The following is a 16,464-nucleotide window of genomic DNA, read 5'->3' as shown; positions in this document are numbered from 1 at the left end:
CAAACAGCCTGTTTCTCTCATAATTGGGGGAGATTGTAGTGAGTTGGATGAGAGGAAAGAGAAAAGGAGTACTACAGAGAGAGACATGGGTAAATAAGAAAACAGCTTCCAAAATAAGAGGGAGCAAAAGACAATTTATATTTTTTTGTAGATTTTGTTTTATGTTTGCTTATTGGGAAAACTGAAAAGTTAATTTGATTTTCAGGTACTAGTCTAACAGGCACATTTGTTTTTGCATGGGCTAGATGTTAGCAAAAAAAAACCATGACTGTAGTTGGAAAAGCATTTCCATTACATGCATTTGAACTTAAAAGTAGGATTGCAGCAATTGGTTAAGAGTTTCCTAGTTAGGTACCAACACATGCCTTATTTTATTTTCTAACTGTACTGAATGGGAGTCTTTGAAATTAAGTTGAGCGTAGCAGCTCTGTAAGTGTTAATAAGTCTGACTCAGTTAGTGACCTCAAAATACTATAGGTAGAGAATGCTGGCAGATTTTCAGCCTTAGATAGGACGGTCTGGCTGATGATATCACTGTGTGTAGAGCTTTAGAGCTCTAAGTTAATCAGCTGCTTTCAAAACATGTTTATGAAGTTGAGAAGCAAATTCAAAACACTTGTTTCAATGGGGAGTTGTGTGAGTGACTTGAGTAGGTAAGTTAACAGTTGAAAATTTTGTTTTAAGGCAGTGGGAGCTGTTGTACATTAACAAACATGGTGCCTTTTGCCGTAGTTATGCTGACTTGAAACTTAGAAGTTGCAATTCAATTTGCACTGAACAATTTCAAATAGATTCCTAAATGAGTGGCTGAAAATAAAAGAATAAATTGTCCCAGGAATGATCTTAAAAATTGTGCTTTTCGGGGCTTAAGAGCTCATGGAGATTTTTAGTTCAAGTTGTTGGCACTTTGACCAAATGCAGTGTAAACACCAAAGGCTTTCATGGCTATCAATTGGGACACACCTTAGTTAAGCATAAACCTTTGTTGCGGTATGGCGCCCTGTAGAAATTGAAATAAATTATGGATTTCAAATTAGGACTTACACTCTGTATGGCTAAATAAGGGTAAACACACAAGATTTAAAGAAACCTGTTCTACTGGATTGTGCCTTGGAACAAGATTAATTGAAGAGACTGTAAAATGAAGCTAAAATTGCCCAGGGATCCTTGAACTAACAAGTTCTTGCAAGTTTTTACTTAATAAATTTCAACATGTACTCCGCTTAACTGTACCTGAGCTGTGCATTTTTTTTCAACAATTGTTGAGTTAAAATTAAGGAATATTTTAGGAGTGCAGTATTCAAGATAAGTGCCCCAGTTTTGTTAGACCAAGAATTATATATGAACATTTAATAAATTATGAACACTGAAGGAAAAGAATTTTTATTCCAGCAGCTTTCCGGGTGAGATGACCGTTGAAGACATGCCACCACAAGTATCAGAAGTTCAAAGATCAGCATCAGCGAACCAAGAGCCACCTGGTACAACAACTTTGATGCTGGTCAGCACAGAATCTCAGGACGAAAAAGACATGGGCAGTGAGTCTGCTGACGAAAGCATCAGCAGTGCTACTTACAGTAATTTGGGTAAGAGACTACAGCAGTTGGGGAGCAGGTTGTGGGTGGAGGAAGAGGATTTGATTTCTCCTTTCTATTTGCTCTGGTCTCGTTGTAACTTCCAGACTTGATTTAAAATCTATCAGTCAGGCCTCGGACTGTTAGCTATGTATGTGTGAGACAATGTTTAATTGATGCGAGTGTCCCTGCTGGCTGCCAGTAAGTATTGTAGGTTACAGAGTGAGGAATGCAGCTGTAATGTGGGCAATCCTGTTTAGGTAGAGCGAACAGGAAGAGATTAGATTAAAGCTTAAACGCCCTATCAAATGCTGTACCGTGTAAAAAGGGCCAACATGATCGCACCACTCTCAGTTTGTTGCTTGACGACTTCTGTGTTCAATTAAAGGTAGGACCGTAACATTTTAACTTTGTGCATTTATACTTTAAAAAGTGCTGAACAGTGTTCAAAAACCAAAGTAGAGACTGGGCGAGGAAAGAAAGGCTATGGGCGATATGGCAGGAATGTGCACTTTCAACATGTTAACTGCACAGTAGGAATACCTTCATTGTTTCAGATTCAGCTTTCATTCATCGTATTCTGGTTTATAGAACTGTATGAAGTAATCAGTTTCTTGCAGGCTATGGAGGCTGTCTTTTGTTTAAGAATTATGAGTTTAAGCTGATTTGATTCTTAGATTCGGAGATGTCGAGCACAGATATAGCGCATGCTTTTAAATTTTTTCTTCTTTCTCTCCCTGTATGTCATGAGAAACTAACTTTTACAAAATAATTCAAATGTGCCTTTCAGTCTACTGATTTTCTTAGTTTAAATTTTTTTTTTCCAAGCTAAACAAACTTATGTAAATAACATGGGAACACTTCAGATCTTTATAAATTTTGACAATTGTCCTATGCTAATAAGTAAGGTCTACAGAAATCTGCAGGCATGAGGGTATTTCTTTCTCTCTCTCTCTCTCTCTCTCACACAGACACACACACACAGTCACACACACAGTCACACACACAGTCACACACACAGTCACACACACAGTCACACACACAGTCACACACACAGTCACACACACACCTACCTGTAAGCGTGTTCAGAAATCTCCTGATCCAGCTATTGATAAAGCCATACAAGTAGAATTTATATTTATTTGAAGTGCAGACACTTTACCCATAGAGGAAAACTTCAATTATCTAAAATCTAGAGTTTAGGCAGAAACTGGCAGGAGGCAAAACTTAAGAAACCTGTGTTGACGGCACTTTATTAAGTTAATACTGCACAGAACACAGGCTAGAGCCCTGCTGCTATGCCAGCCAGGACAATCCAACCTGTTGGAACGTCCAAGGTGTTTTGCAGCCAAGTGAAAAATATCAGCCCTCGGTGAACTCTGACAGCGTGGCTGAATAGTAAGCCTGTGGACCTCCCTGGCTCAGGTATCCAATTATTGTTACTATTGTGAAGTTTGAATCAGTTCCAATCTTCCATTATAAGGCATGTTTTTATGGAATTAACTTGATACAAAAGAAATATAATTTGTCACCTGCTCCATCCTTCCTGACGAGGGTAATTACTAGTTGAAATCAATAAGTCTTCAGCTTCCAAACAAGATCTTACTTAACGTTTTGGAATTGTTTGACTACAGTTTAATTTCTTGTCATACTAATCCACCAAACTCAATATAGCCATTACCAATTGAGCTGTTGATATTTGGATTTGCTGATGGCTGTTTCGGACAAAATGGTCATTTCGGCAATCTTAGTGCACAGATATTGTCAATGACAAACGGCAATAAGGTGCATAGAGACCTTTATGTCATCAAAGCTATATTATAGGTGTATGGTAGAATGATTAAAATGCCCAGTTTTAACCTAATTGCTATCTTGAATAAATGTGCAATTGTAGTTTGTGAAATTATGTTTAACTTTGCCCCAGTCCTCTCTGACCTATGTGGGTTTCCTGTCACCCAACATATTGAATTTAAAATCTTGTTTCTTGCCTTCAAACCCCTTTATGGCCTAACTCATTTTATCTTAACTTCCTCTAGCTTTATACCCACCCTAGCACTCCTCAAACCTTCAACTCAGGCCGTTTATGTTCCACGCTTAGCTTTGTCCCATTGCTGGTGACAGAGCCTTGATTGACTATAGAAGCAGTACTGCAGAACTGATTCTCAAAAGCCCTCCTTCTCTTCATTTCTCCTATCTGTTAGAAGTCTGCTCAGTTCAATATCTCAGCCAAGTTTTTGGTCACGTTTCCTCATTCTCTCTCAATTGTTCAGTGACTTTTACCTATTTATTTTCTTTGATCCTTCTGTATGTCATGGGATGTACATCATTTTCTATGTTAAATGTGCTATATAATTGTAGATTGCTGTATATTGATTTTTATTTTCAGTTGTGGGAAATGGATTTTCTAACAGAAAATGTTACTTTGCAAACAACACATTTATCTGTTGATTTCTACTGACCCTGATGATCATTATGCTTATTTTTAAAATGGCCACACACAATCATCTATGTACCCCAGGTGATGTAATCATATTTAAAATGCTAAACTGAGTTGAAAAAACTTTGAGTACTATTTTCATAAGCGTTGGGATCTTTTTGCAAATAGCAAGCATGCTTGAAGCCACCTCGATAGGTCAGTGGATAATTATACTACTTATTGTGAACTGAACGAAAGGATCCAGAAATAATCCAATTGGATTCTTTTTCCATTTTGATTACCCATTGAACTCTACACATTACTTCACATGATTGATGAAGTAGCTCCTTATTCATGCTCAAATTGCTCCTGTGATGCATACTTCTGACCAATTTAATGTCAATAATATGTCCATCATAGCCTAGCTAGAATGGAGATGGTGAATTGACACAATGAATCACATGCTAGGTTGTGTCCGGAATGCAGTTGCCTCTGCAGAGATACCAGGCAGAAACCAACATTTTCACTGACTCGTTCTGAAAAAATCACACCAGATGATGCAAATGCTGAGTCATTGAAGGAACCTTTTAGAAGGTAAGTTGCATCAAGAATCCATCAGGCGTTGGTCTACATATATGTGGATCAATTCCAAAATAATGACACCCAGTGACATTCATTCCCGTGGATGAAATTCATTTCAGAACAGTAGCTGGTTGCAGTCATTCCAGGAATGAGTTTCTCAGTTTGTTCCACAACAGCCCTGAGATTTTTGACATTTTTCATGTTGACAAATGAAATTTTCTCTGCTTACTGAATAATTCCTACAGTTGTCTATCAACAGTTTTTAAAAAAAATTTGGGATCCTTTTTGTCAAAAATTCGCTTTTAGTAATACATAGTTTGACCAAATGCTGATGCACGATGATTACATCACACGCAGCCCCATCACAATGCAATTGTCTTCCTGAACAATTTTCAAATTATTGCAGCATGAATATTCATCCTAGGGGTATCGCTTGGGTCAGGATTTAAAAATAAAAACATTTCTTGTGAGGTACTGGTGCAGAAAGTGGCAGTGCTGAGTGGTAAGATTAACTGAGTGATAATTTGTACATCAGTTACTAACTTTTTGTTGAGGGTCTCACAATCCCAATCTTGCTCTCTTTCTCCCTGTCTTTCTTCCTCTCTCCTGTATTTTTCTCTTTTTTATATGTATGTAATCGTGACTCCAGCAAAATCCCAGAGCCGACGGGCTGTGGATGGAGGCTCAGAGACGCATGGAACTACGCCACTGCTGAGGGCCACAGGTGAGGAGGAATGCGGGGGGACTGTAATTGGCCCCGGCTACGTTCCGAGTACCTTCACACTGCTTAGTGAGTTTCTATCCTCTAAAGGGAGGATGGGAACATCTAAAGGGAAGTGCAAGCATGTCTTTGGTTACGTAATTGTTAGAATCTGGAAATGTGGATGCAGTATCATTCCTGAAAGAGTACATTCATGAAGAGAAGAATAACTTGAATTGGGATTTGCTATTTTGCACTACTGTTCATGATTTGCTATTATAGTTTTTTTCTCACTAAAATGAACTGTCATTATCCATATGCAGTACAGCAAACTGACCATAGAATAAACATCGTCAGGTATGTGACCAGAAAACTCTGCATTCGATTTGGCTAAATTTAATACAGTACCTATCAATTGACAATTCTCTCAAATAACCTATCCAATCTGCCTTTAAATGTTTCCACCATATCTGTCCCCACCTCTTCCTTGAGTTAGTTACCCTTTCCAAATGTTTTCTTTCCTTTACATTTAGCAATCTAACCTGTCAGTGCCTCTTCTCTTTCTGAAGTATGAACCTGTGCTCCCTGGTTCTAGAATCTCTGAAGACTGCAAACAGATTATTGGGTTCAATTTATCAATCCCTTTAAGAATCTTGAATATTTGGAATATTTCCCACCAGCCAGTTTTTCTCCAGAGTAAGTGAAACCAAGTTCTTTAGCTTTTCCGCTTGTCTCAGTTGTCTCAAGTTAAGTGTAGCTGCTGTACAGACCACTGTCAGGTTAAATCAGTCATCTACCTGTGACCCACCCCACTCTCCAAAATCCCTCTCCTTATACTTCCTCCTTATTGGTAAGGACCAAATCAATATTACCTTCCCAGTTTGGGTTTTCTCATCAACTGTTTAAGTACTTCAATAATGGTCAAATATATACAGATTAGCCCTGGTTCATATCAGGAAAATAACTTTTTTCAGATTTCCAGCATCTGCAGCATCTTGCTTTTGTTTAAATCAAAACCCCCTCATGAGTATAAATAAGTACTCAGCACCAGTCTCTTATGAGTTGCCATAACAGTACATCCATTTTTTAATTTTGTGATGGTCAGTAATATACTCCTATGGCTAACGTTTTCCCTTTACCGTCATCTAGATCCATCCAAAGAAATTGTGCCAATTCTCTGTTCCTTCTTCTCAGCAATGTATATATTATTCCTGATTAAACAGTGACCTTCCACCCATTTCTTTTCTTTCCTATCCTTCCTGAAGCATGCAAGTCATGCAAGTTTCTTCTCTACATTCTTAGTAGATCCCATTTACTATCACTTACAGTCAACCATTTTATTTTTTCTGCTCTGACATTCATGGCAATACATCATTGCTCGCCATACTATATTCACACGACTCATACTCAGCTCTAATGCTTTGCCTCATACAGTTACCCCCTTCCCTCACGCAGTTACCCCCCCCTTCCCTGCTTCCTTGGCTTAAACTCATTCCTAATTGAATGAGTGAAGATGAATATGGCTTTTCAATTGAGTAAATGCCATCCCAGTATTAATGCCCTAGAATTTGACACACTATGCTAAGAATTTGAAACCTTCCCTTCCCCGCCATCTGTTGAGCTGCTCATTGGTATTCCTAATCTGTATTTGTCAAATAAACCTAGCTTTGGAGTAATTCTGAAGTTTGAACAGAAACTATTTGGTTGAGCTAAATCTGCTTGATATACCTTGACTATGAGAATCATCCAGTGGGTGAGGTTTGGAAGTGGTTTTTGTTTCTTGATGACATCACATGGAATTATTAATTTAAGTGCCAATTAAATACCTTGAGGCTTTTTGAAATTGGTTGCTGGATTAGTAACCAAACACATTAATAACACTTTTACATCTTGTATTCAAAGTATTTATCATGATAAATTGGTGTTTAATGAGAGCATCTTGTTTGAATGTCCAACTGTGAGAAATCCACACTTTTAAGAGAACATCTCTCTTCCAGAGGAACACACCCCACTTACTTATTCCTGAGAGTTTATTGTTGGCAGGACTAAGGATTAGACAATCTTTAAATTTGTGCAGGAGTGTACTGATGGAGTTTAACTTGGTAAAATGGAATATTACCTGTTCAGAGCACAGTAAACATCTTTCTGCTTGCTGAAGCATTGTGGTGTAGGACCATCTGGAACTGAATGGGAACAATGAGTTCTTAGTGACAGCCTAAGGTTTCGTTAATGAGACAGGCTAGCTGATCATCTTCCATACTCTAGTTCTTTCTGGCTCAGAATCAGATTACCAAACCTGTCACTAAAAGATTTGGACCTTTCAGGGGTTGAGGTGGCTTTGAAGTCTATTCAATTTTCACCATTATCAGTGACAGCTGTATGTTGTGAAGACCATCCAATATATTTAGAAATATGCTTCTTCCTGGTAAGCAGTCCTCTGATCTCAGATTTTATTGAAGTTTTGATTAAGGACACAAATTGTAGCTGAAATCTTCTATGGATGAAATTGCTGTCCCACAGTTGAAAATAGTGTCTTGGGCCCTTTGATTTAATGGCTGTAGTAGCATGTATCATGGTTACACTCTAGTTCTTGCAGTGTAGAAAATGTTGCATCTATGTGTTGGCCATATATAATAGTCTAATTGCAAATGCCTGTGAGAACAACGTTTATATTAATACAAACTGGATCAGGTAAGAACTTTTGTCAGTAGAAATTTTGAATTTGAAAATGCTGGGCTTCACTGAACACTGGTTACTGGAATAGAGGAATGTTGGTTACTCGTATTCTACAGGAGAATGAAACATCACTTCAGAGCCGCATTCTGTTCAAGGAAGATCATTTAGCAATTAAATGCTATCACGTTAAATGTCAGCAGTGTGAACCATATATGCAGATGTCTACGTCTTAGATGTAGTTTTTCAGAAACATTTTTATGAAAATAATTTTAGTTGTTTTCTTTTAAGCATTTACAATTTTCTTTGTGAAGCTTCTGACTTTAGTTTGCCCAGACTTTTCATGCTTTGGGGTATATCTATTATTTTTGTTGCTTTCATCAACTCTTTAATCCTTCAACCCACCCTGACTTTTCGTCTCCAATTCACTGTTCCTCTCAAAACATTCTTTATAATCCCTTTGTGGCCATGCCCGTTTCATACCTGATATCATGATATAAAATCAATACGTAACTCACCTTTTAATTGGCTCCGTATGTAACTAGTTGTAGTCAAGTAATCTTAAACATTAGGATCACAACTGTAACTAAAACTGGTTCCAGAGATGAAGGCAGGAAGAACCAATCTTACTGCACCTTTGACACCTGCATGCATTGGGCTAAAAAATAAATGTATCCTCTGTACTACAAAGAGGATCGCTACTGCTTGCACTCTACTTAGAAAGAAAATGGAAAAAATTCAAAATAAGCCTCAGTGAAATTGAAGTCAGAGACTGCAGATGATGTGTTTAACAGCAGTATATAATCTAATGGTATTAAGATCTTCATTAAATGCTACTACTCGCTTGGTGCCAATTTATGGATCAGTGAGACGAAGTCTGAAGTGTAAAGGTTTTCATACAATCATAGCAGGGTAGTGAACTATGATTGCACTGTGGCTCCAGTGCACTATAATTACGTTCAGCTTTGCTGATCAGAACTGCTAATTTGTAATCCTGTTAAGGCTAAATGCTTAAATTGATCTATGATATTCAAAAATTTGAAGCTAGTGTTCAAAAGGGATGTTCAATCTAAAACGTGCTTTTATTAAAAATACAATTTTTCACTTAAGTGCATATGTCGTCTCACTGTACTATTAAATATTTTTGTATGTGATTGCATAGGACAATCGCGGGCCAACATGATACCCCTGAAGCAGCCAAGACAAGTGAAAGGAGCTTCGGATGATGCCATTGCATTTGTGGGATCCACAGAACAGGAAACCATGTCGGAGAGTCAGCCAACACCACCACCTCTTCCAAAGAAGACCATAATCCGAGCAAACACTGATCCCACTTCAAGGGACTATGCCCACAAAATGATAGAAGTCAGAAATTCTGGGCACAATGTAAACTTGGCAAACCCACTATATGATGTAGAGTATCCTGGGGATGCAAACTGGGATGCATCAAGTGCTTGTTCCTCACTGAGTTCAGATGCCAGGATGTGTGACATTGAGTCAGGCGATTCACTGGAAAGAGCGGTGAGCAAGTCAACAGCAAAGGCTAGAGCATCATCAACGGTCAACAGTACTTGTAGCCTCACCATGAGCAGCAGTAAGGAAAGGTGCTCAAATAGCTTGGATTCACTCTCCGAGAAGAATCGTTTTCCTCAGAGACCTGGTAAAAACATTCAAAAGCCACAAAGGCATGCACTGTACAAAGGGATCGAGAACAAAGAGGAGGTGATAATGAAGATTCGAAATCTCCATGCAGAGTCGTTGCGGAAACTGGCAGCTAAATGTGAGGACAAGTTTATGGAGGGCCAAAAGAACCAGCTTCGCTTTGGATTGGACAACTGGTCAGACTTCAGACTGACAAGTGATAAACCTTGTTGTGAGGCAGGTGATGCAGTTTACTACACAGCATCCTATGCTAAGGACCTCCATAACCAATATGCAATCAAGGTAAGCTCACTGAATGATTCTTGCCTTTCTTTACTGTTCCAAAATCTAGTCATCAAAAAGCCATAGTCGAGGTAACAAATTTATAGCTTTCATGGAAGCTGGACAGAATCTCAGAATTCTGGAGTCATTGAGGGGAAACTAGGTAAACAAATTAGGGAGAAAGGAATGGATGATTAGGGTTAGATGAAGAGGTGAGGAAAGAGGCTTGTGTGAAGCATAAACACCAGCATGGGCTCAGTGGGCTGAATGTCCTGTTCTCTGCCGCTGTGTCAATGTATTGCGTGCTGTCACATGTAAATAATCACCACTCGGACATTGCCCAAAGAAAGCTTTTACTCTCTTCTGGTATTTAATCATAGCTACTCCATTTTTTTCTGCTTCTCTCAAAAGTGCAAGATAACTCGTGCTTCTGTTCAAAGGTGACAGTTATTGGATGAAATTGAACAAAGGAATGTCAAACTAGGTTCAACATTTCAAAAGAGTATGTAGTCGGCAGCCTTTCTACAGTCTCCAGAAGTATTTTATGACCTGTTAAATTATATATTTCCATTCTTTCTCCTTGCACTTAAATTTTATCAGTTTAGTGAATAACATGAATGTGATAGCAACTCAGTATATTTTACCATGCTTGGAAAGTATGATCTCTCTGCCAACGAGTCCATGCTGATTTCCTTACAAAGAGAATGTAGACAGTATTAGTGTATATGGAGTTTGGGCACTGCTGCAGCAGGTATGGTTTGGAATTTCCTATCCACTCCCTTTATGCGTTTAGTGACATCTAAGCCTTACTACTCAACAGACTAGCTCTCGGGATAAGAAAAATGCCATGGGTTTGATGCCTCCCCCACCCCCCGCTTTTTTTTTTTGGGAAAGTCACCACTAGCTTCAAACCTCCACATTTGCAGGGGAGATTTTTTTCCCCACCTCATATGATATTGTGAGAATTCACATGCATTTTGAATTACTTAAAATAAGCAGTGCAGTGTCAAATTATTCAAAGATTAGGTATAATTAATTACATATGTTGGATAAGTGCCTTTCAGTAAAGGAGCAAAGATGCAACTTTATTTAAAAACTTAGGCTCATTAACTGTGGCTGTTGGTTACAGGATTTGGCAGCTTAGATCAGGATTTCTGTCTAGGGTGGTCTTGAGTACATATCTATAGTTTCCACTTCCTTGGATGCTTGGCAACTGCTTATTCCTACAAAGTTTTGCCTAGGCCATCTTCCTTCTGTGCTCTCCTCAGACCGAAACTTCTAAAGTGCTTTAAGCCTTAGCTATGTACTCAAACCTTGAAGATATTCTATTAGCTTCAGCATTGCCTTAGAAGTTGATGCCTCAGGTGTTACCTCAGCTTATTCTGCCATACCCAACTTGCACTGAGTCCATTCAGTTTTCTGATGTGTTTCTGCGTTTGTGACTTTCAGGATAGTTACAGTTAATTTTTATTTCCATGCCACCTTTATTCTTTGTGATTCAACTTTACAGTCTTGTTTACTATCTTGTATATTTAATTACAGTTATTTTTATTTTTAAATATCCAAATTAACTGTAGGAGTCCCTCAGGGTAGTGTCCTAGGCCCAACAATCTTCAGCTGCTTCATCAATGACCTTCCATCATAAGGTCAGAAGTGGGGATGTTTGCTGATGATTGCTCAATGTTCACCATTCGCGACTCCTCAGATACTGAAGCAGTCCATGTCCAAATGCAGCAAGACGTGGACAATAGCCAGGTTTGGGCTGAAAAGTAGCAAGTAACATTCGCACCACACAAATGCTAGGCAATGACCATCTCCAACAAGAGAGAATCCAACCATCGTCTCTTGACGTTCAATGGCACTACCATCACTGAATCCCCCACTAACATCATCATGGGTGTTACCATTGACCAGGAACTGAACTGGACTAGCCATATAAATACTGTGGCTACAAGAGCAGGTTAGAGGCTAGGAATCCTGCGATGAGTAACTTGCCTCCTGACTCCCCAAAGCCTGTCCACCATATACAAGGCACAAGTCAGGAGTGTGATGGAATACTCCCCACTTGCCTGGATGAGTGCAACTCCCTCAACACTCAAGCTTGGCACCATTCAGGACAAAGCAGCCTGCTTGATTGGCACCACATCCACAAACATTCACTCCCTCCACTGCCAATGCACAGTAACAGCAGTGTGTACCATCTTCAAAATGTACTGCAGGAACTCACCAAGGCTCCTTCGACAGCACCTTCCAAACCCATGACCACTACCACCTAGAAGGACAAGGGCATCAGATAGATGGGAACACCACCACCTGGGAGTTCCCCTCCAAGTCACTCACCATCCTGAGTTGGAAATATATCGTTTCACTGTCACTGGAACAAAATCCTGGAATTCCCTTCCTTAACAGCACTGCAGCGTTTCAAGAAGGCAGCTCACCACCATCTTTTCGAGGGTAGTTAGGGATGGGCAATAAATGCTGGCCCAGCCAGCGAAGCCCACATCCCATGAATAGATGGCAATTTGCAAACTCCAATTTGCAGTACTTTTAATTTGCACATCAGGAGTAAAAATAATTCACAGTGGTTGTTTTTCCTCAAATTCATTTTTTTTTACACTGAAGAAAGACCAAACATTGGACTAGAGATTTGTAAGGGTTCGAATTCAAAGAGTCTTCAAATTATTTGGAGGGGATTTTTTTTACTTGGCGAGTTTTATAACAACTTTTAAAATCTAGTCACTACTTCAGCGCATAGGTTAGCCAGTTATGGAATGCATGGTCACCTGGCCTTTTTATCCTTTTGTAGCCTTCCCAAACCCGATTTCTAACCTACAGTCCTCACACTTCCTCACCACACCCTGGAACACATCACCACTCCAGCTCTGATATATTTTGCATCCCCAGCTTCCTAGCCCCACCATTGGCAGCCTTGCCTTCAGATTCTCAAGCTCTCTGTACAAGCTTTTTGCGTGACCTCCAAATACCTCCTTCTTTGGTTTGGCATCCATTTTTTCTTCATTACACTTCTATGAAGTACTTTAAGAAGTTTTTCTATGTTAAAGGTGTAATATTAATGTAAACAGTTGTTGTAACACAGCAGAAAGTCAACATATACAGAAATTAGATTGTAGGTGGGTAAAAATCTGATGAACTCAGGAATACCTAGTGTATGTGGATTCCAATTTTAAAATCACTGCAACAGAAACACAATGACAATGTGATTCCTACTGTAGTGTGCAGTTCAATATGGTACTACTTAGGAAGTCTAATAGTCTAATGTTGTAATCTTACTCTACAAGTCCCTTAACCTTGTTGAGAAACACCTTTGGATTAGTTTGCGGCTAGCTTCAAAATGCTAGTGAGAAACTCGCAGTTTCCTGATTCTTAAAATGGACAAAGTTAAGTTGCAGTGACAGACCTGACCGACCTTCCAGGACTTTATGGCCTAGTACCATACTGCATAGTGATGTTATTAACGCACAAAGTCATCAGTGATCTATCATCTTCATTGCAGTCGATTGCCTCTTCTTTGTCGGAGTTGTTAATGCTAATTTCTGATTGCTCGAGAACATTAGAATGTGGGAATATGAGTTAAGTCAGTTCAATCCACCACCAGGGTTCTGCTGACCATTTGTTTTGTTATTTTTCCTCCCTAAATCCAAATACCATAATTCCCTACTATCAATCTAGTCCCTGAGCCATATTTATTGATTTTTCTATAAATTGATGACTCGAGTGTCAAATTATTTTTAAATTTGTTTTCCCTATTTAAAATCTTATTGGTTCTTTTTATATATCTGTACAGAAGTCCTCTCTAGTCACCTTTATCAATTATCTGTAAATTAAACAAGTGAGGCAAATTCCCTTTCTTTTCTAATGAGAATAGATTTATGTCCTGTAGCCACCATTGCCCCCACGCACCCACCTCAAAGTTCAGTAAAGTGTGAGATTTGTTCCCTTTCTTTGTCTCTTCAGCTTGAAAATTGCTGAGAGCAATTTTATCGTATGAATGTTTAATGTGTTCATATCTGAGTCATTTCACTACTGTTTTAGCATTAATGGGTTTGTGTTAAACCAGTTAATGGCTCCATTAAAAACAATTTGACATGTTTAACATTTGTATATTAATGTGGTCAATAATAAGTTTGATTCTTTTCTTAAGTTGAGCATATCATGTACAATGATTTAACTAAATTGTCATAGATCCATTTTGTTTTACTTTCGCTTTGCAGGTTTTGCTCTTGTTTTTCCTGTTCACTTTCCGGTGGCATTGTTCATTCTGCCTCCTCCTCTAGACGTATCATTTTTTTTTCTTATTCCATTACCACTCCTTTCGGCCCCATCACCAACTCTTTTTTAAATTTAATCTCTTCTGGCTTCCACCCTTTCAAAAACCTGCCTTTTTGTTCTTATTCCACCCTCTCACTTGCTTAAACCCAGTTACATTTCTAACTTTTCCCGGTTCTGACGAAAAGTCATCGATCAGAAATGTTAACTGTTTCTCTCTTCACAGACACTACTTGAACAGCTGAGTATTTCCAGTATTACAATTTTTATTTCAAATTTCCAGCATTCTCAGTATTTTGCCTTTGCTTTGTAGAACCTGTTAGCTGTGGAAATGAAATTTCAGTTTGAGTTGAAGTCATTGGTTGGCAGATTCTGCTTCCTTGTTTCACTCAGTTATTTCTTTTTGTTTATAGTCTGATGACAACGACTAAGATAGGTGAAACTGCAGTGATAGTTTTTATTTTAGCAAAAGATGATTCTCTGGAGGTGTGTATCTAAAGGCTAGCAACCAGCATAAATTGTTTATTTTAATGAATCTATAATTTTATTTGTTCTGCTGTTTAACCAGATACAGCCTGTGCCTTGAATAGTTTCTTGGCGCTATTGTTTCAGAACTGAAGAGTTGCAGAAAGCACTGTTGTGGATGTTTGTTCCAGTAGATTTATCCTGAAATGTAAATGTTACATAGTCATAGCAGTCAGAATGTAGAAATAGCCTCCTGTACCAGTGTAATAACCATCTGTGTTTACTACAAATATTTGATCATTTTTACCTCCCCTTCGACTCAGCCATCCTTCCCGAAAGTGCTGACTTATGCTGAGCTGGGGTGGTGGGATGGGTTTCACCCAGTCATCACCAGACCTCTTGTACCTCATCCAAATGACTAATCATGTGAACCTAGCCAGTGAATGTTAGTTGGTTATTTGACATCGTGAATAGTCAAGTGTCCACATGCATTCACTTCCAGCAGAAATTGCTGGATCAGAAATCGTCAGTGGGAATTAAAAACAGAAAATGCTGGAAAAACTCAGCGGGTCTGGCAGCATCTGTGGTGAGAGAAAGAGTTAGTGTTTCATGTCTAATATGATTCTTCTTTGCAGATCATAGAAACAAAAACTTTGGACGTTCCTGGTTTAGTAGGCAAATGGATGAGTTAGCAGGAGTAATTTATGACCTTTTTATACCCTGTGCTTCTCTATGATCAAGCTTGCAACAAAAAGCGTTGCATCTTCCTTTTCCTAGGATCTCAATAGTGTGTACTGTAACATCTCAAATTGGCTACACTGGTAAACTTGATGATTTAATTTCCTGTTGATTCTTTGTCATTTTGCTGAGCTGGTTTGTGTAGCTCATAACTGTGAAAAAAATATGTATTGGAAATGTGAATTCCCAATATAATGAGGATTCAGCGTTCAAAGATTAACTGAAACATCCACTTTAAAAAATTCCAGTTCCGAGGATCATTGCTTCGATCATTTGTAAGTTTGAATGCTCCAGTTGTTACCTGGTAATTCACACCACTGTCTTCTAAAGAAGTTGGATAAAAGGAACCTGCCTGCCTGCTAGGAGGTCAATCTTACATTCCTGTCATTTCTTTTTGTGATATTTTTCCCTGCAGGTCTTTGATGGATAACAATCCTCATCATATGAGGTTTCTATTAGGATTTCAGCTGCATTGACTGAACTTTGAGGTTGTTTACAGTGAATTATAAGGCACTTTGCTCCTCAGAGACCAGTTCAAACTTTTCCTCACTGCGAATTCAGTCTGTTGGAGTACAGGTTTATTGCCTTATTACAGCTTTGTGACCAAGGATGGGTTTGAGATTGTTTTTGAATAATAAAGTTGTTACTTTAGGTTCGTTTTGCAATGTGGAATATTGCGACAGTGCATTTGTTAAGCAAATAGGCTAGTCTTAATGCAAAAATGTTTAATTCAAAGTATTGGATAATTCCATTTTTAGGACTAAATTCCCACTTTGCTGTGTTATTTGCTGAGTTTTAGTGCTCTGAGCAATGTAGAAGTATCAGGAGTGGTCTTCATTGCTGTGAATGATGCATCTTCCCAAGAAAAATAGTTTGGATGATTGAGAAATGAGATGCACATGGCAAGTCTTTCAGTACGACCTACCTTCAGTTTGAGAAAGTGGTTGACATGTACAACGGTTCTTGCTATGAATCATGCTCTCTGCCTCCCACCAATATCTCCAATTTCTCACCTGTACTGAAAACAGATCATAGCTCCATGGGCATAACCCATAATTCAGTGTAATGTAAACCCTCCATGTTTCAGCCTGGACAGTGAATATTGG

General features: G+C 38.7%; 1 protein-coding gene across 2 annotated transcripts in view; it reads left to right on the top strand.

Annotated features, from left to right (window-relative positions):
• The window catches only part of peak1 (pseudopodium-enriched atypical kinase 1), a 205,507-nt gene that overhangs the window by 180,443 nt on the left and 8,600 nt on the right, over positions 1 to 16,464 (top strand). For both annotated transcript variants that reach the window (XM_041178382.1, XM_041178383.1), the window contains 3 exons: positions 1,393 to 1,586; positions 5,222 to 5,296; positions 9,108 to 9,889. In XM_041178382.1, coding sequence (XP_041034316.1) covers positions 1,393 to 1,586; positions 5,222 to 5,296; positions 9,108 to 9,889 — 1,051 coding nt within the window. The remainder of the gene's footprint in view (positions 1 to 1,392; positions 1,587 to 5,221; positions 5,297 to 9,107; positions 9,890 to 16,464) is intronic.

This window comes from Carcharodon carcharias, chromosome 32 (genome assembly GCF_017639515.1).
Source record: "Carcharodon carcharias isolate sCarCar2 chromosome 32, sCarCar2.pri, whole genome shotgun sequence".
Lineage (NCBI taxonomy): Eukaryota > Metazoa > Chordata > Chondrichthyes > Lamniformes > Lamnidae > Carcharodon > Carcharodon carcharias.
The sequence above is the reverse complement of the archived record's forward strand: the minus strand, read 5'-3'. Positions and strand labels throughout refer to the sequence as shown.